We start from the raw sequence: 19,831 nt of genomic DNA on the forward strand, positions 1-19,831 counted from the left end.
AAGGTTGTGGGTCGGCTGGCATCCGATGCCCACTATTTCCGTGTGCTCCCACCACTTCAGTCCTCAACTAGCTATGCTAATTAGTTTCGTCGAAGAAAGCCGGCCAAAGTTAGAAATTAAATTTTGATTTTTTTGGTTTTATAGAAGCGGAAAGGAAAGGCCGGCCAAGACCAAGACTGAGACCGGAGACCAGAGACCGGAGACCTGAGAGTATCGCCATAAAAATTTGCGTTAATAACATTGCCGCCAAAGTAAAGTTGGCAATAAAATGGCAGATTCATGTGACGATGAGAGGACCACAATGATGATGCTTCTGAATGTGGATCTGTGGATCGGTGGAATGGGCAATGGCGCTGCTACCGATGTTGGCTTTTTGGTGGGAAATACGATGGAAGATGACGGGCACATAAATAGGTAGGCCAGGGGGATCCTCTATGCCAAGTACATATCGATCCCATGGCTGGGGACATAAAAATTAACGTCCCATAAATATCCACACAAGGCTTCACAGATAGTGGATGTGTTGTTGCTTCTACTGTTGCTGTTGCTGTTGCTGTTGCTGTTGCTGTTGCTGTTGCTGCCTCGGATGTTGCAGATTCGCATTTATGCGTTTAATGATAAAGAAGAATGGGGAGAAGCGCTGAGCTTCGTAGCAAGCTGCGTAGCAAGCTGCCAGCGGTAGCCACCTTAAGTGCCACATTGCGTTTTTTCGCGGACCACACCGCATCTCGCTTCTGCCCCATCTCGCTACCGGTGGTCCACACCACACCACCATACAACGCAGCGGTGGTGCTGCTGCAGTGGTGCGACTCTGACGCCACAAACGAGCTGCGATAAGGCGCCGCAACAGTGGTTGCTGGGCCACCGCTGCGGCGGCGAAAGTTTGCCAGCAAAAATATATATATCCCCCCATTGTTGCAGAAACGAGATGGCGCCCCGGCCTAGAGAGCTATTCAAATTAAACCAATTAGGGCACACTTTTTTTTAGTTTTGTGGTGGTTTTATAGAATTAATCTTATTTTTATTGAGTAAACTGCCTTCAAATGTGTTCAGAATAGTTTTTAAGTCTGAATAGTTCTATTTAGGTACAGTTTTTGCTTGTTTTATCTTTGCTGTAAGTGTGACCTTAGCTGTTTATGATACAAGGGCTAACGCTTTATCTTCTTTACTTTTTAGGGAGTTTGTCATATTTCTGATAGAAAGAGAGTCTCTAGTCTCTAGCTTCTAGTCCTAACTCTTTTCTAACTTTCTTGAAACAAGGACCTACCTCTTGTTACTGCCACACACTATCCCCACACTTGCCCCATGTTGCTGCCAAACAAGCAAACCCGTTAGCCAGAAATGCACATTGAGAACGACCTTGTCTCTGTTTCCCAGTCGTCGGATCGTTTGTGGCTAATTAACAAGTTGCCGGCGTCATCCAGCGCACGCCCAAAAGCAGTAGCCACATCCACATCCTCCATGCAAAGCAGGAAGGAAGGAGGTGGGTTTCTTCAATTGGGAGGTTGCCACTGCCACTGCCACTGCCAAGCTGCAACCTGGAGAGGAGAGTTACATTGCCCTCGAAAGCTTGTTACAGGACGGCGGCTTAGCCGGCGCCTGTATTGCCGCCGTCGCGTCGCCTCTTCCTCAAGATGAATGTGTGTCTCTGTTGCTTTTGCTTTTTTTTTTTTTCTGTTTTTGCCGCTCACTGTTGTTGTTGTCAGGCCTTGTATTTTGTATGTAATTGGCTTGGCTTGGCTTGGCTTGGCTCGCTTAAATAGATGGCTGGCTGGCTGGCTGGCTGGCTGGCCACTGGCGTCACCTGTCGCCCACTGTCTTCCCGCATGGTCTTCGAGGCCTCGGACGAGAATCGGCAACCAAAAAGCCAAAGACATTTGCAAATCTTTTGTTTCCCATGTCCGATCATTTCTCATATAGTGGCGAGCGGTCCACCAAGCCGACGACAAGCGAGGACCGACGACAAAGGAATACCGCAGGCGCCAGCCAGCCCAAAAACGACAGAAGACAGAGAGTGGAACAAAAAAAAATAAAAAGAAAAAAAATCAAAAAGCAAAGGAGCAAGCAGGCCGAGCTTGGTAAGCAAGACAAATAAAATAAAAGAGCCCCCAGACAACGATGCAGACGACCAGACCAAGACGACGACGTTAAGGCCACCAGCGTCCAGTCAAAAAAATGCTCTTTTGGGGGGATCTTAGGAGAGGTAGCCAGAAATCGAGGGGATATGGATTTTTCAAGCACGAGCTTTTGTGAGCGCCACAGGACGACAACCGGACAAGAGGACAGTGGACACTGGACAGTGGACATGGGGACAGAGGGACACTGGGCATTGTCTTCGAGAAGGCGAAGGAGGAGCGACATTCAAATCTTAACTCGAAATCAACGAGACCCCAAACTGAACCTGGTCTTTTCTGTTCCTCCACTGTGTGTAGTATAGTGTGTGTGTGGTGTGTGTATAGTGTGTGTGCTTGGCGCTACTCTTTCGTTCAAAAGGCCAAAACAAATTCGAACTGCCAAAATAATAAGCAGCATCTTGCCAGCATTTTTATGGCGTAGAGACAAATGCGTGGACTTCAGGACTTATTTTATTTTTTTTTTTTGAATACCCTTTTTTTTGAAGAGGTACTGCTGTCCGCGTGTCCGTCTGTCCGCCAATCTGTCTTCCAGGCCGATTACTAGCTGGTTTTCAAAGCAATTGATCTAAAAGTTGGTAGAGAGTCTAATAGTAGTTATAGGTAGCATATGAGAATATATCTTTCGAGATAATTTATACTTTCTTTTGGGAAAGAGCATATCATGTTCCATCTTTATGGTATTCTTCTGGTGGCGGTCTCCAAGAGCGACCTTCAGCTGCTACTAACGCCGGCTTCTGCCATAAAATTTTTGAAAAACCCCCATGCAAGAAGCTCACATCGAAAGATAAGAAATTTTTGCTGAAAACTCGTGCAGCAGCAGCAGCACCAAAAGGTAGCGACACAAACCGACCGGTTTCATATTGTACCTTGTGGTCTCATCGTATATTTGATGTCTTCCCCACCACATCGACTTGGACTGGGACTTGGACTGGGACTGGAACTCTGGGCTTGAGCTGGGCTTTGTCTGGGCCATACAAATTGGCTTAGGCAGCCGCCTCGGTAGCAGGGATGGCCGTTTAGATGGCTATCAGTAAATAGAACACAAATGAAATTCATTCGATAGAAATCGAAATCGCATTGGGGGCGGTTGGCCAAATCAAAAAAAAAATAAAGAAAATAAAAGGGTCTGGGAGCCCTTTTTGGTACTCGTGGTCGTCGTGGAAACCATGTGATGGGGTACACATGTTGCTGGCACGACAGCAACAGCAACAGCAACAGCATAACCATAAGCACTGGCAACATGGCTTTGAGGCTTGAGGTTTTAAGCCAAGGGGCTGACCTTTTGGCAGCCACCGAGCCACCAAAAAGACGACAAACTACAAGCCAGCCAACACTTAGCGCCAACAAGGTGGTGCAGCAAAAGGTGGAGGTGGCAGTGGTGGTGCAACCAACCTATCAGCAAGCCAACCAGGCGTCGTGAAAAGCAGCGGGTGGCCGCCCCAAATGGCCGCCAGCCACACACAACCACACACACACTCCCACAGTTACAGATACAGATACAGATACAGATACATTCGATGACTTGCCGAGGGATGGTTAATGTTGGGCCAAAAAAAAATAAAATAAAATAGAAAACAAGGAGGAAAATGCCTCCAAGCACAACCAGAAGTTGCCACCGTCAGATGGTGGCCGGAAAAGTCTCCAATCAGAGGGCAGATGGAAACTAGGGGGTTATTGGGGGGAAAAAACTAAAGAAAATGGATTTCTCACTATCAAGATACTTTATTTTTATAATATTTTATGACATTTTAGTTATTATAAAAATAGATACTGAATAATATTGCTTATGAGAAGGGCTATGCCCATTTTTTTAGACTTTATACTAGAGTGTTTATAGATGGAGTCTCTATATAGTAGAGTCTATTAAAAATGGTATAAACAATAATTTAAAAATGTACATATATTACTCACATTATTTAGATCATCAAAATAGGTACTAATTAAAGTTAAAACAAGAAGCCCCAAGACTCTCTAAGTCAGAAAACATTTCACATTTTATTTCAGGATTCAGTTCTTTAGATCAATACTTATAGAGAACTCCTATGAGTCCTTCTTTGTAAAGATCCTATTAGTCCTTCTTTGTGGAACTCCTAATAGTCCTCCCTTGAAGAACTCATAGTTCCCCTCCTATAGAACTCCTATAAGTCCTCCTTTATAGCTCCTAACTCCCAAATCCTCTTAAGAACTCAAACACTTGTCTCTCAAAAACCACAAAAAAAACAAACCATAAAAAGTCAAAAAAATACATCCTTAGGGCACATCGATTAATAAATGGGTTTAGGATTACTGATTCAAATATCATTACGCACTTCCCTTCATTAGCGATTCTGAAAATCAGAAAATCCGAAAATGTGGCGTTCAAGTAGCAAATGGGCATTATGTCGGGGGGTATTGGGTCGGAAAGAGGGCTTTAGTCAATTAATCAACGGGGAAGGCACAATAGAAAGCCACTTGAAGCCTTTGGCGACACTCGACAGAGCCAGAGACACAAACAGCCTACAGATACAGATACCCTGACAGCAGGAGATACAGATACAGATAGACAAAAAAAAAAAAAAAAAAAAAGACGAGTGTATAATATGGCTCTAATGATGCTGCTTCTGCCTACGAAAATGATGATGATGATGACAAAAAGCCAACCCTGGGGGTCTCTTGTCGACAGCTGCCACAGAAAGGGTTCACAGAAGATGGTACTGGGCTTTTGGCATTCAGATACAGATACAGATACAGATGCAGATAGAGATTCAGATACAGATACAGAACCACACACTCTGTCCGCAGCTCGTTCTCACATCATTAATTACAAAATTATTGGGTCTCCTGCTTGGGTGTGTGTGTTTGTTTGGCAGTCAGGTAATCAGGTAATATTCGAATATACACAGGTGTATTCGATTGGATTTTAGCCGCAGGAACTGTAACAACAAGCCAATGTTTAAGTCTTGGCCCGAAACTCCAAACCCAAATCCAAATACAAATCCTAAAACCGAAAATCCAAACCCAAAACAGCCAAGAGCCAAAGAGCCAAGCAAAATGTTAATTTTAAGATCTCCGTGGGAACTGGAAATTAGTAGTTAACACAGATACAAAGATAGTCAGATACCCGATGAGATAGATACACTTACGGATGCAGATACAAAGGCAAACATTAAATGTGGCTTTTGACCTGCGGGCGGCCTAACCCGGCCTGGCCTACACATATTAGCATTGTTGATTTTGGTCAGAGATCTGGACGGCTGGATGGCTTATTGATAGACGAAAATTGGCCGAGTTTGGGATTAGAATATCATCGCAGCAACTCGATCATATTCTGGGGGGTTCTACACTCAGAAAAAGGGGGGTGCTTACAAGAAATATAATATATTCTAGGCAGAGTTTCAAAGCTATAGGATGGAGGGTTCTAAAGACATACTTTCTATACTTTTTATAAATATTTTTATAATAAAAGATATAGGGGTTCCCCAACTATATGATACCTGGTACTGATAGGTAACTCTTTCTATTAAACCTACTAATAATACTTCTCATTATACGTTTTAGTATAAGTATAACACTTGAAGTATGAGTACTTCTAACATTATGATACCCGGTACTCTTAAAGAACTCTTTACTCTACTCCCTTCCTTATAACCCCTACAAATACCTACTCTGATCCACTTACTCTTATAATACCATTTAAAAGACACCTCATTTCTCTATTATTTTCCTTCCAGTGTACTCATCTCTTCACCTATCAACCATAATTGGGCTCTAACTGACTCACAAGCCCCATCTTAAAGAGCTCTGAGGGATGGATGCCAGATCCCAGATCCCAGACTCAAAATCAGTTTGTGGCAATTAAACGATTTCGTTTCGTGTGCTGTCTTCAGCTGTCTGGGCCTGCTGATGCGGCATGATTAATATGTTTTTGAGTAGTTCTTAGCCAAGGGCCACCGTCGGCTAACAAGCCACGATCTGGGCCCAAATCAAACTGAAACAAAACTGAAATACAGAAGAGAAAAAAAAAAATAAAAAACAACAACCAAACAACCTGGTATCATGAAACCCAAAGTTGACAAATCGTTCGTAAATGGCTGCCAGACAAAAGTGGAACACACGCACTCGAGGGGTTCATCCCAAAAAAAAAAATAAAATAAAACAAAATAAAAAAAATTGGGTAGAACCCACCGATGGCATGACCTATTGATGGGTTTAAACGGCCAAAGGAAAAGATTACATTTATTGGGTAAAGAGCTATGATTGTGAAGGGGTTACAAGGTGGATAGTTGTAGTTCTGGCTTTTATTTGAATCATTTTTCTAGAAATGGTGACCCCGAAGGGCTGGGAAGGGTGACCCCGAAAAGTATATCCTCAAAAATGATTTAAACAATAAGCAATTAAGTTCAAAATATAGAATTCCTTAAGATTTTGTCTATTAAACCCTTTTTTGTGCAAATGGTGACCCCGAAACTCTTCAAATGGTGACCCCGAATAGACTCTCCTTCTATTTTAAAATCTCATTTCTTAAGTCTTCTTAACAAAACGGCAATAAAACTGAAAAATCCAATAATGCCCGCTAATCCCTCATCTGCATGTCGCACTGCCAACACCTTACCACATGCCACCTTGCCACCTTGCCACCTTGCCACCTGCCACTTGTTTGGGGATTACTTCGAGTAGCTATTTGGGATAAATCCCATTTACCCGGTTTGGCCGTTTACCCAGTTCGCACCACTTGAAACGGTAAATCGGCAATCAGAGAACCAGAAATCCACTTGGAGGAGGCTTTAAGGAATCCAATTAACTGTCGAAGGGAGTCCTGGCGGGCAGGATGTGAGTTGTGGCATTGAATCCTTGCATAATAATCCTAATAACGGCGATATAATGAGGAAGTGCGAGGGGGGCAGGATGGGTGTGAAGAGTGCGAAGCACTCGAAAGACATTAGCGCACTTGAACCGTGGCGGGGAGGCAGGGATGGGGAGGGGGGAGGGAGGAAGAATGCAAGGATGTGGCATGCCACTCGTCTAAAGGAAATGTTTTTCCTGCGGTCTCTAATGAGCGCCAAAATGCAGAAAGAGATGGCCGATTGGGAGGGAGGGAGGGAGAGAGAGAGGGTGCAAGGACACTTGTGCTTTCGGGTGTTTGTCGAGAGCGCCAGCCACCCCTCTCCTCCTCCAGCCTCTCCCTCAGCCAGAGAGTGGGCTCCACACTCTTCGCCTTCTCTTACCTTCTTTTCCTTTTCTCTCAGGTGTCGGGTTGCGTGTGCAAGGGAGATGGCCAACGAATTTGCATGCAAAATGCAGCGAACAAATGAGCAGAATAAATTAAGAAAAGGTGATGGAGAAGGAGAAGATGGAGGAGGTAGGTGGAGTGAAAGAAGTGCAGCAGCCATGACAAAAGACACTTGAACCGGCTAACAACAACAACAACAACAACAAGGAACATACATAAATAAAGATGACGAAGCTGGCCAGAAAGAGAACGAACGCATTTTTTAAAGCCTCACACACACACACACAGGAACAACAACAAGAGAAATCAAAAGAAAAAGCCCAAAATGCCAAAGGCCAGAAAGAGAGGTGCGAGGTGAGAGCACAATGCAATGGCTCTACCACAATGGCGGAAATGTGTGAAAAGGGCCCACCTTTTACAGTTTTTTTTTTATTTTTTGCCAAATGAGAGCGAATGAGAGACCAGGTAGAGCGGGAGCGGGAGTGGATGTGGAAGAGGGAGGACGAGAGATCCTCAAGGTGAGACAGAGCCGAAGCATAATTAGCGCGCGATTTAAAACGCACGCAAAACGCACTCGTCCGCCCAGGTAATTAAAGCGCGACTTTTCCAGCCTCATCCTCCTCCTCCGCCTCACCTGCCTTGAGTGCATTTTAATCGCCACACTATGCACCTCAAATCAAAATACTAATCGTAACAGCAAGAAAGAAAAAAAAAATAAATATAAATAATAAATAGCCGGTGGGACCTGCGGGTTAATTGCCAACCCACTTGGCGTCGATCGTCGCCCGCTTAATTACCGAACGGGAGCCACCACTAGAGCCACTGCACCACTAGACCCACTACCCAGTACCCAGTGGGTCACTGGAATTGTTGACTTGCACAAATTGCTTTATAATCGTCATCAATAAATGAAGCCGGTCATTAGGCAACTACCGATGGAACCCAAAGTCCCTGCTAATAGTTCTAGTAGTCCCAGTCCCCTCCTCTCCATAACTGGGAAGGTAGGCCCCGAAATGGCCATCTAAATTGTTAAGCAAATAAATTGGTATTTTCTGGGTTCAATAGACCTCTCTAAGGGGGTACCAGCTATGAAGAAGAGTTTGGAAAATTTTTATAGAAATTTATTTGTTTCTAAAATCCTTTATTTTCTAAAAAATATTCTAAAATAATAATAATAATAATATATAATATCTTTTAGAAAAAATGAAGAAATCTCTATAGACACTCTATTTTTGATGATTTTAAGACTAAACCCTTAAAAACCCCCTAAAAATAATCTTAAATCTTAATTATAGTTATTCCTTTCTAACCTTTTTTAAAATCATATAATATTTTCTTCAGTATTTTCTTTGGAAAAATATAGAAAAGTGACTATAAGCTCTTCTAAAGATGTCCAATCTTCAAAAATCTCTTCAAAACTAAATAATATTTTTTTAAAATATCATAAAAGTCTAGAAACTTTTTTCTCCTATTATAATTATTATTATTTACAAATAAAACTAAAAAAACCCTTAATATTTTCCTCTACCCACTTTATTCTCAACCTGGTCTTCCCATTCACTTTCTGTTTATGAAATTTATGAAATGCACATAGTGTGTTACCCCCACAGGTACCTCCACTCTTCGCCACTCCACTCCACTCCATATAGTATTAATAATTCAGCCTTGAATAATTTCTGATTGCAGTTTCTGGCGAGGTTGTCTCGGCGCTTATTTATATTTTATTTATTTTGTATTTTTTGTTTGTATTTGTATTTATTTTTAGAAGTGATCGCATCGAGATCGAAACGGGAATATGTACGAAAAACATTGATCAGACATTCCTTTCGAGGATGGCGTGACTCAGAAACAGAAACAGAAACAGAAACTGAATCGGAATTGAAATTGGAATCAAAATCATTGGGAGGAAGGCGCCCGTCGGGAATCAAACAAAAAAAAAAAAGAATAAATATTAAATGTTTTATGCACATGCACCCTTTTTTTCTTAAATTTAATTCGATGGAAAGACAAACCAACCGACTACGTGTCACAAATTATTAATAATCTATAATAAAACGTATAATTTCATTTAATAATGAGACGCGTGTAGAAATGCCCCAAGCCCCAAGAGGGGGTCCTGCATCGAAGAAACTTTCAATCCAAAATTTTTCATTTAATAAATCATCAAAAAAATGAAATTGCCGACGCATACTAATTTTTAACATTTTTTTTTTATGCTTTTTTTTTGTAATTTTTGGTGGTTGACCACGTTGCGCCCATTTTGTGGCGCCAGCTTGGACGATGTTGCATGTGCCTCCTCCTCCTCCTCCTCCCTCACCTTTATTTTATTTTTTTTTTTGTTGGTTTTCCAACGTGACGCCTGTCAGCTGCTAGTTAGAGCGAGAGGGCCTTACAATTAAATGCCTAATTTTGTGTTATACCCCCCCCTACTGCTGGCCACTCCACCCCTGCCCTGGCGTTTGTTTTTCCAAATAATTCATTAATATTTTTCTGTTTCTGTGTGTTTTTTTTTTGGTAATTATGATGGTCGGCGCTTGGCTGCCTGAGTTGCATGTGCAATGTGTGGCAGAAGGCGCAAGAGGCAAGGTGGCAGGGGGCAGGGGCACGGGGCATTAGGTGGGCGGGGAGCCGACCAGGTCGGGTGCCAATTTCATGCGCTTTTCTCGTTAAGAGCGATAATTTATCAACAAGCTGGAAAACACGATTAAAAAACAAAGCCAGCGACTGCAAAAAACATTAATTTAAATCTTAAAAAAAAGGTAGAAATTAAAAAATAATTATATAGTTTTTTATAGTATTTTTAAGGCATAAAAAAGTAAAGAATTCTAACAAATAAAATGTAATTCTTCTGCTGTAGTAGTCTCCTCTGGCTTACTGCCTTCGTCACCTTCTTGAACACATATTTTCTTTAAATTTATTACTCATATTTAAATAAATATTAATTTAATAATTAAAACACTATTATGTACAAGTTTTTTTATATTTTATTTTATAGAAAACAAGTAGATCTATTTATTCATTATAAAAAAAAAAAACTGTAATTCCTTCGTCACAAATACAATTTAATTTAATTTCCTTACGAATTTCTCACTTACTAAAGGCAATATAAAAGGCATTTTTATTATTTTCTCATTTCCAGTTTCATTTTGATTATTATTTGAATTTTCACGGCATTTTCCAGCAGCATATTTTCCACTCGAGCGGAGAAAACTGCGCCACAAGACAAAACGAGGGCATTATCTGCCACTGCCACTGCCACTGCCACAGGCACTGCTACCTTTGCTGGCACGCCCACTCTCCGTAGCAACGCCCCCGAAATATATATAGTCATTCATCTTAAAGTCAGGTAGGAAGATATATAGACTCTACCCTGGACTCTCATCATCTGGCAGGCGGACAGGCCGGCAGGCGAGGTGGGTCTTGGGCCATTATTTCTGGGGAGAATACTTAGTGGTATTAATAGGCCTAGGCTACGGTCCATTTACCTGCCCCGGGTCCAATCGATTGATTCAATTAATTAGCCAACTAATAGACCGTTTTTCCTCCAGTTTTCTTTGTATTATATTTTTATGAAATGGGAAAGTATCTAAGCTCCCTCCTACCCTCTGTTTTTGTGGAAATAAACACATTCATGCCTTTGGAAAATTATTTTCCCTGTGATTGACGCTTTGGCAGAGACAACTTTGTTGTCAACACGCAAGAGTCGTGTTCACATCGCCCAGATATACCATATATATATATATGGATATATAGACACAATCAGTCTTTCAACAACACCTCCCCTTCTATACCATTTTTTTTTTTTTTTTTTATTTATAATGAGAGGCAACACAGAATTTGCGTGTTCTGGTCGATGTTGTTGCCATAATTGCCGTCATTCTATATATTTAATAGAGTTAATATTTAATAGAGCTAATTCCTGATAGTTAATGGCTAATGGCAGCGACGGGAAGTCGGAATCAATAATCGTATCACCTGGCTCCAAATTGCAACCATAAAAGTGTCGGCTCTAATGAAAAATTCTGCCTCGAACAACAGGTGACATCTTAATGACTTTCACTGGAGAAAAAAAATCTGAAAAAAAATCTGAACAAATCTGAAAAGTAAACACAGATAAGATGCATTGGCAAACACAGAAAAATAAAAGAAAAGAAAAGAATGAATGGAGTTTCTTTGGAGAGGCCTCTTTAAACACTCTTCGAAAAAAGTAAAGATCAACACGTTAAGGTTCCCAGACTTATGGTTGAATTTTTTTAGGCGCCAGATCCACATACATATATTTAAAATATTTAAAAAAAAAAAGAGAGAGAAACCCCCACAACTTAATATTCATATTGAAAAAGAAAAAGAAACCTATAAAGATAACGCCCACCTATCTGAACGACCTCCAAGATTATAAAGATTACTAGATTACTTGGCGCCAGCTGGGGCAGCTTCCGTTTCTACTGCCACTCGCGTGTTGCAAGCTGTCTGGCTGATAAGCCGCCTCACCTTTATCTGCGGCAGGTGAGCCTCTCCCGACTCTGGACTCTCTGGCAGACAAGGCAAATATCTTAAATTCAAATGGAAATAAAGGCAAACAGACCGACAGACCGACAAGACCAGTCCGAGTCGGAGACAAACATTTGAATTCCAATAGAGATTTACACACAGAATGTGGTAGCATGTTTGAGGTGTTTAACTGTCACCTCAGACTTAGGCACTTTCCACCAGACTCCATCTCCGATGGCGCTTCTCTGGCCAACAAAAAAAAAATTATAAACCAAACAGAGACTTGAGCAAACTTTAATTGACAAAAAAAAGGGGGTCTATGCACTGGAGAAATAATAATAGAGAGATATAGTATTTTATTTGGAAGAGTAGCGGGTATCATACATCATCTCTTTTATGATTTATTCCTATTTTCAAGCTTAGACCTTAAGAAGACTAAGAAATGTCTAAAGAAGATGATCTAAAATTACCAGATATCATACATTCAGAAGCTATTCCACCTATTTAGAGACAATAAACCACTTATTTTCTATTTTTTTCCAATATAAACCCCATAATACATCTTCTCTAGCCTTTTCATTGAATTTCATTTATATATTTCCCATTTTTTCAGTATACTAGGCACACTTCAGACTGTTTGTGACTAGATAGTCGCGTTTAGAAATCTATTTGGCTGGCAAATATTGCACTTCCGCCTCACCCCTCGAAATCCAAGTCAAGCTTGTCTTATTTGCTCTGGCCTAATGGAAATCCACTGCCACTGGCACTGCCCCCCAGCCTCCCTTAGAATTTCCTGTGATCTCCTTTTTTGGCAACAATGGCCAAACAATGGTCTCTTCCTTGCCAGCTGGCGCTGCTCACTTGGAATTCCAGTTGCCACAAGACATGAACAGGAGATGAGAGTGGTTGTGGAACTTAATCGCTAGATTTCGGATTTCGGATTTTGGCTGCCTCTCTGCACGCACACTTGCCATTGTGCCCGCCCAGGACTCGCAGGACTCGCAGGACACTGGGGCATCGCAGCATGTGGGCATCATCATCATTGTCCTGGGCATCATCATCACAGCATCTTCAGCTGTCGTCGCGCGCCCTTAATTCCTAAGCATTTGTTTAGACATGCACCGCTGGGAGGAACAACAAGACAACAAGAAACCCATCCGGAGACACAACAGAACCCACAATAGAGAAAGTGGTTAGGGGGACTGACTGAGGAGCTGGGGCGCCGGAGGCCAGAAGATTGCGGTGACTGCACCGCGGGAGACGCCCCAAAAGGCCGAGTGGTGCAACCGCGGCGTATGAGCAATCTCGGCAATCCACCAAAGAAACCAAATTAAGAAAGGCACTTGGGGAATATATATAAAATAATATAATATATTAGATGGCATAGAAGATATAATAGATCTCCAACTCTCCCCTAACTTTTAATCTCTTTAATTTACTTTAAAATTCCAAACCTTCTTCTAAACTCTTTTCTTTAAAGAATAAATATTACTATCTAATACTCTTATCCCTTAAAAATTTCTCCCAGTGCATCTCACACACTCACAAAATACCCACAAAGGTTCAAATAATAAAAGACAAGCCACAGAGTAGAAGAGCCCGAAGGAAAAGTGGGCGTGGGTCTGGTTAATTATGTTGTTAGACAACGATCGAAAGATGCGTCTTTTTTTCTCCCTCTTTCTTTCATTTTTTTTTTTTTTGTTTCTTCTCATAAAGGAGAAGCCCATAGAATCCCATACAGATTGCCTTTCCCTAAGGACATTAGAAGATCGCAAGCAGGATAATCTTGTTGCAGCGGTTTGCCAATAATCCTTCCCAAACGAGGTCATCCCGATCCGATCCGATCCGATACGATACTGAAATGAAATGAAACCCATTTAACCGGCAGAGGGTACACTTTCCAGGGGCGGGCTGCAACTAATCATCAAGGGGATTAGCTGCCATTGAGAAGAGTGCCCTATATATAGACCCTATTCTGACTTTTCCTTATTGTTCGGGGCTGTTAATGAGGGAAGTACAATGGGAAACCCTCTTATAAGGAGCCAGGAACATAGACCGAATAATTATTGACATTTATCCCTATCAGGGGCTAGGGTGTGGGTTTTTCTTTTTTATTTTCTTGTTTTTAATAAATTAGGAGAGGAATGAAAGAGGAATTTGAATTATAGATGGCTCTAGAAGAGCTTCAGTTAATTTTTAATATAAATAGTGTTCTTAGAAGTACCGGGTATTATACAGTCTTTTCTTGAGTTTTAGTTTATTTTAAGGATAAATAGTAGTATTTTCTGACAGTACCGGGTATTATACAGTCTCTCCTAGAGTTTTATTTAATTTTAAGGATGATTAGTCTTCCCAGAAGTACCAGCTATCATATAGTCTTGAAAAACAACCTAAAATTGTATTAAAATTTGAAAACAAAATCACCTTAAAGCCATTGGGCTAAAGAGATCTCTGAAATGGAAACTGAAACTTACCCCAAAAGCGAATCCTACATCTTTGTATTATTTTTTTTCACCCCCAGACCTTGCCGGCGACTTCATTTGAATATTAAAAAATTCCAAAACACAAAATGGAATTTTTATTTGCGATATTTTGTCGCACCTCAGCGACAACGTACTTGCCACCTTGTTCTCCAGTGGGGAACAAAAACAAAAAAAAATGTGGAAATGGTAAATGGAAAATGGAAAAATGGTAATGTAAGTGGAAAATGCCACCTGGCCACCCCTGGCAGTCTGGAGGAGGATGTGGAAGGATCTCGGGCTTAATTTAACATAAAAGCGCGTTCGCCATTAGGCGCTCAACCAACCAACCCCTCTCTCCTTCTCGAAAAATATATAAAAAAAAAAATATATACGATATAGAGGGAGTTGGCGGTGAAATTTATGAGGCATGCTTGGGTTTTTATTAGATTTTAACTAGGCCTGGTGGCGCCAAGGACCTTCCTGGTTGTAAGGCCAGGGCCCAGCCCAGTTCGGGAGTCACAACGTGCCAAAAACATTAAATATGTTAATTAGTTTCAACGCCCAGCTTGAGAGAGAGAGGACCAAGAAGGACCTAGCAGGACCAAGCAGGACCAAGGACCAAAAATTTTGTTCGCTCCTAAGCGAGTTGACAAAACACCCGAAAAGTCGGACCGAAAGTCTGGGATTTAAGTGCCGTTGGTCACGTTAGTTAGGAGGTCCTTTAGGCGGCTCTAATATGCTAATGTTTCGAATGGCTTTACCCCCTTAACCCTCTTAACCCTTGATGGGCGCAGTCTATGGTTGGGCCGAAGAATTTGCTTCATTTTTTTTTTTTATCTACATCGGTTTGTTCGCGTTTGAGGCCAACACTTGGCCAGGATAACAAAGGATTAGGGCACTTAAGGCAGGAGCTATTAATGGGTTGGGTCTATAATATACTCTATAAAGTATTAGACTCTATGATGGGAGTCTAGAGTACTTAATAAAATCAATCTCGTAATTAAGTTTCAATCAAGTGGCCTGTCCAACCACTCCAATCATAACTAACCACTCCAGATCCTTGTTTAGAAAAAAAGTTTAGAAAATCATTTTCCAATCACGAGCTTCGACTTAATCTCCCCACCTGCCATTCTACGCTCTTTTTTCTTTATAAATAATTATGGTTTATATATAATATTTTTTTATTCGCATTCGCAATCCCATTACCATGCTCCGACCGAGTTACGCCCTCCGGCTGATTGCGTGTGGCTTCCATCAGTTGAATGATTGATGGCCAAGACCAGTTACCAGTTACCCAGTCAGTTACCCACGAAAGAGAGGGCCTCAACTGCAACCGATAGAGACGGCAGTAGCTACAGTTGGCCCAGCTGTTGCAAAAAAAAAAACAGAAAAACAAAAAAAAACTAACTGCTGTTGCTCCTTTCACTCGGGAATGAATCTTCTAGCCGGAAAGTTGATCGCAAACTGATAGCCCTTTGGCCCGATCGGACCACAATTGATGGCATTAGGCGTTAGATAAGAAATCAGACAGTTATGGGCACAAAGGAGAGGCCTTGTGGTTGCAACATCATCAAAAAAAAAAAAAAAAATTTAGGAAGCATCCTCATTAATGGCCTTGGCCCTTCAAGGGTTGCAAGTTCAAGGGAGTTCGGGGTTGCACATCCCAGATGCTGAAAAACTATTTATTTTTTTTTGATAAGGACTATCCCATAACTAGCCTTTAAAACACATTATTTAAAGGTGGAAAGGTGGTCCATAGCAACCAGGACCTTGTCCAGGACCTTAATTGGTGGCACAATGAGCATTCCATCCACTTGAATCCACTTCAATTGCACCACTCCACTCTGCACCACACCACACCACACCACACTCCCTTCCGAGGCTGTCAACTTCAAAAGAGCCTTTCAAATTGTATTTCGGGCAACACCTTAACCATTCAAGAGCCTGCCAACTACCTGACCTTTAAGCGGCAGACAAATTGGCCATATATATAGACCATATATCCTTACATCCTTATATCCTGAAATAAAAAAAATATCCTCACACACACACGTGCAGTGGGCCGGCCGCCTTTGATTTTCTAAGCGAATTGTTTCAAGAAAACCACCAGAGAACACTGGCCCGAGATTGAGGTTGATCCTGTTTGCAGGATACTGCGATTGGAAGGGGCCAAAGGACTCGTGTGTGTGTGTGTGTGTCCCTGTGTGTGCCTCAATTAATTTGATGTCCGGAAATGGAACTCCACTTGAGTTTAGTTTGTCAACCCGTTCCGCCTTTATACATATTTTTTTTTTTTTCTTCTCAGCTTTTTGTATTTTTCGCTTCGCTTCGTTTTTAGATGTCGGACGGGGATACTGGCTACTGGGTCTCTGGATTGTGGGACTCTGGATTCTGGGATTCTGAATTCTGGGATGCTCGAGACCACTTGGCCATGCCTGAACGGGCACAGAAGATGGCCAACTATGCTTTGAACTATGGGGAAACTAATGGCAGCAGACAGGGCAGACAAGAGTCTTATTTTATCCCACTCTGCCTCAACAATTTCTATATATATTTTGTTCTCTCCTTTTTTGCCCTCGAACTTTTGGACTGGATGAGTTTTCAGCAAAATATTGTACGAAATTGTGGCAACATTAACTAAAGAGTTGTTTTAATTCAAGTTTTTGTTTAATTTTAATAGTTATTTAATATAAAGTTTCTTGGCGATTAAAGGGAGAAGGAAAAGCTCGTGTTTCTCCCAATTCGGGGTCACCATTTCATTAGTTTTTATGAAAGAAGTGTAAAAAGTAAAAGCTTTTTCATTAAAAAAAAAGCATTTACTTTAAAAAATGTGTCTCTATGTTAAACATTTAAATATTAATTTATTAAACATTTTCCTTTTAAATGCAAAAAGAACTGGAGGTAGATTAAATCGGGGTCACCAGTTCAGTTAGTAGGCTACCCTAGCTAGTTTTATGTTTTTAGGAGTTTATTTAAATAAATATTATAAATTTTCTTAATTTTCATGATTGTTTTAAACTAAAATCTTTATTTTAAACTTTAAAACAAACAAAAATTAAGCAAAAATATTAATTTTAGGAAAGGTCTAACCCAAGTTCTTCCCCCAAACAGCCTCATCCTTTGTCCTCTTTCATACACTCGAAAAAAAAGAGTGAGTTGTAGGCAGGGTGTTGGCTAATTGGGGTGGAGAGTGTCCCAAGTAGAGTTGCAACAATTAAACGCATTAGGCGACACCTTCCCGCCTTCCACCCCGTTCCGAGCCACCCCCTTCAGACCGGTGGTTCATTATACCTTATTAGGGTGGCTCTCATTCTCTTTCTCCCCCTCTTCTTGCTGGCCGCAACATGGCCGACTAACACGCACACACTCACACACATACACTCCTATACAAAAAAAAAAAAAAAAAAGGAAACGGAAGAGGGCAGCTCGAGCTAAGGGCGTTTAAAAACGCGCGCGATTTCTGCCGCCCGCTAAGTGCATTTCAATGTATGATTCAAGCCTCTTCCGTTGCCACTTCCACTTCCATAGTCCACTTTCCGAAAACCAAATGAATCGCTTCTCTATATAGCCCCACAATTACGGGTCTAGGGGTCTGTAGGTCTGGTCTATGGGTTTACGGGTTTACGGGTTTTCAGAGGCCTTATGGACTCCGACTCCGACTCCGACTTTGTGGTGTTGTGACACGCAGCCAGCGAGAATATAGAAAATAATAATAAAAGGCACCAGGTCGCACCACTGACCCCCTCGACCGCAAAAAGTGTTAAATTATAGACTTCAATATCACATGATTATATGATTATAACGCTTTTGAGAGCCAACAGCTGGTGTGGAACTAGAACTAGAGGGTTCTACGGGTGTTGATGTTTTAGAAACCATCCAAAGTTTAATCGTCCGATTTTAATCGTAGCTCTAATTAAACTACTATTTCTAGACTATATAATATAGGATAGTATTGCATCTGAGATATTTTCGAATCGAAATCGCAACCACACGCAGCGTCGGCATTTCGCTTTTTGAACTTGGACGGGAAATTAATGGCCAACACAGGCTACTTAGGCGGAGGCCCACGCACCACTAGCACCACCACCACCGTTGCCGCCGGACACGAGAGGGAGCAGTGGTGGAGTGGTGCACCACCGCCCTTATCCGCACCGCCTTGTTCGCTATGCGATTTATGACTCGGCATGCAAAACGATCCGCAAAAGGAGGCGGAGCACCGCCAGACATGACTCCGAACCACATGGCGCCCGCCCAAGATCATAATGACCATCGTACAGAGAGAGAGAGAGTAAGAGTGGTGTAGAATGGTCACAACGGGTGGGCTTAGCTGGCTGGCTATGCCACCACCGACAGTCGGATCAATAAAAAATGAAAATTTGCCCAGCAGTTGATGAAATTTACGCGATCGGCGTCGGCACAACTACAAAGTCAAAAGAAGCGCGCCAGTGGCCTTCAAATGGAAAGTCCATCGCCAATTTGCTTGGCGCCCTCCTCCTCCTTGGCCACCATTCCTCCTCTTTTCGGATCTTTCCCGATTCCCGGGACTTATCCATGCGTGTGAGAAGTTTTAGATAAGCCGGCTGGAGGAGGAGTACTCACGGTCCCAACGGGCACATCAAAGCGCCTCTCGGAGGATGGAGGATGGAGGATGCCGGGCCAGTTCGCGTTGATAAGCGATGGAGTTGGGGTTTCCTCCAGAGGCACTCCAGAGTGTTGGTCACAGATAACTCCACACTGAAGTCTAACCCATCCACTATTTTTTTTTTTTGGGACAAATCACTTCCTCAAACATACATTCAGATTCAAACTAAAAGGAATAAATGATCGCCTTGGTATCGTTGACTTGGATTATTTGGATTTTTTTGGATGTGTTTAGCTTAGATAACTAATGCGGTAAACAAAGAAGACGTACAGTACTTACAAATCCATGTTTATCACTAATATTGTTGGTCAATTTTAATTTGTGAAATGAAACAACTTTCTGCATCCATTGCTCACCCGTTGTGGGCGAGTCTGGATGGATATACATGCGTTTTGGCATCTCAGGATCCGCTTTCCCAGCCACCATCCAGCGGCTGTAATTGTATTAAAATATAAATAAATAATTAATTAATAATAATATATGTTTTAGGGATGATATAGACTTTGATTGACTATCGAAATTATCGATAAGTCATCAGGAGTTAAAAAATATAGTTCAAAATGTCGAGAAACCTTTTTATTCTCAAAGATTGAATATTTTTTATAATTTTAAGCCAAAAAAACTAGAAGAAAGAGAGAAAAGCTTCTTGATAAGCAATCGATTGTCATCGAAATTAATCGATAAATCATCTAGATATACAAATTTGTACTTTAACTCTATAGAAACCTCTTTATTGTCAAGAATTCATGATTTAATTTCTAAATAAAATCGAAACAATTAGAAGAGAGAATTTTATTGTCATCGAAATTAATCGATTAGTTATCATTTCTCTTCAAAAACCTCTCCTACACTTTTTCCCTTATTAATCATAATTTGTTGGATAATTTAAAGA

The 19,831-nt window shown here is 41.4% G+C and overlaps 1 protein-coding gene across 5 annotated transcripts in view; it reads right to left on the bottom strand.

The window, feature by feature from the left end:
* The window catches only part of LOC6502220 (optomotor-blind protein), a 63,030-nt gene that overhangs the window by 16,622 nt on the left and 26,577 nt on the right, over positions 1-19,831 (bottom strand). For 3 of the 5 annotated variants that reach the window (XM_044717221.1, XM_032452827.2, XM_044717223.1), the window contains exon 3: positions 19,210-19,372. In XM_044717221.1, coding sequence (XP_044573156.1) covers positions 19,210-19,372 — 163 coding nt within the window. The remainder of the gene's footprint in view (positions 1-19,209; positions 19,373-19,831) is intronic. The other 2 variants (XM_044717222.1, XM_032452828.2) reach the window with 1 other exon arrangement.

Source organism: Drosophila ananassae, chromosome XL (assembly GCF_017639315.1).
Source record: "Drosophila ananassae strain 14024-0371.13 chromosome XL, ASM1763931v2, whole genome shotgun sequence".
Taxonomy (NCBI): domain Eukaryota; kingdom Metazoa; phylum Arthropoda; class Insecta; order Diptera; family Drosophilidae; genus Drosophila; species Drosophila ananassae.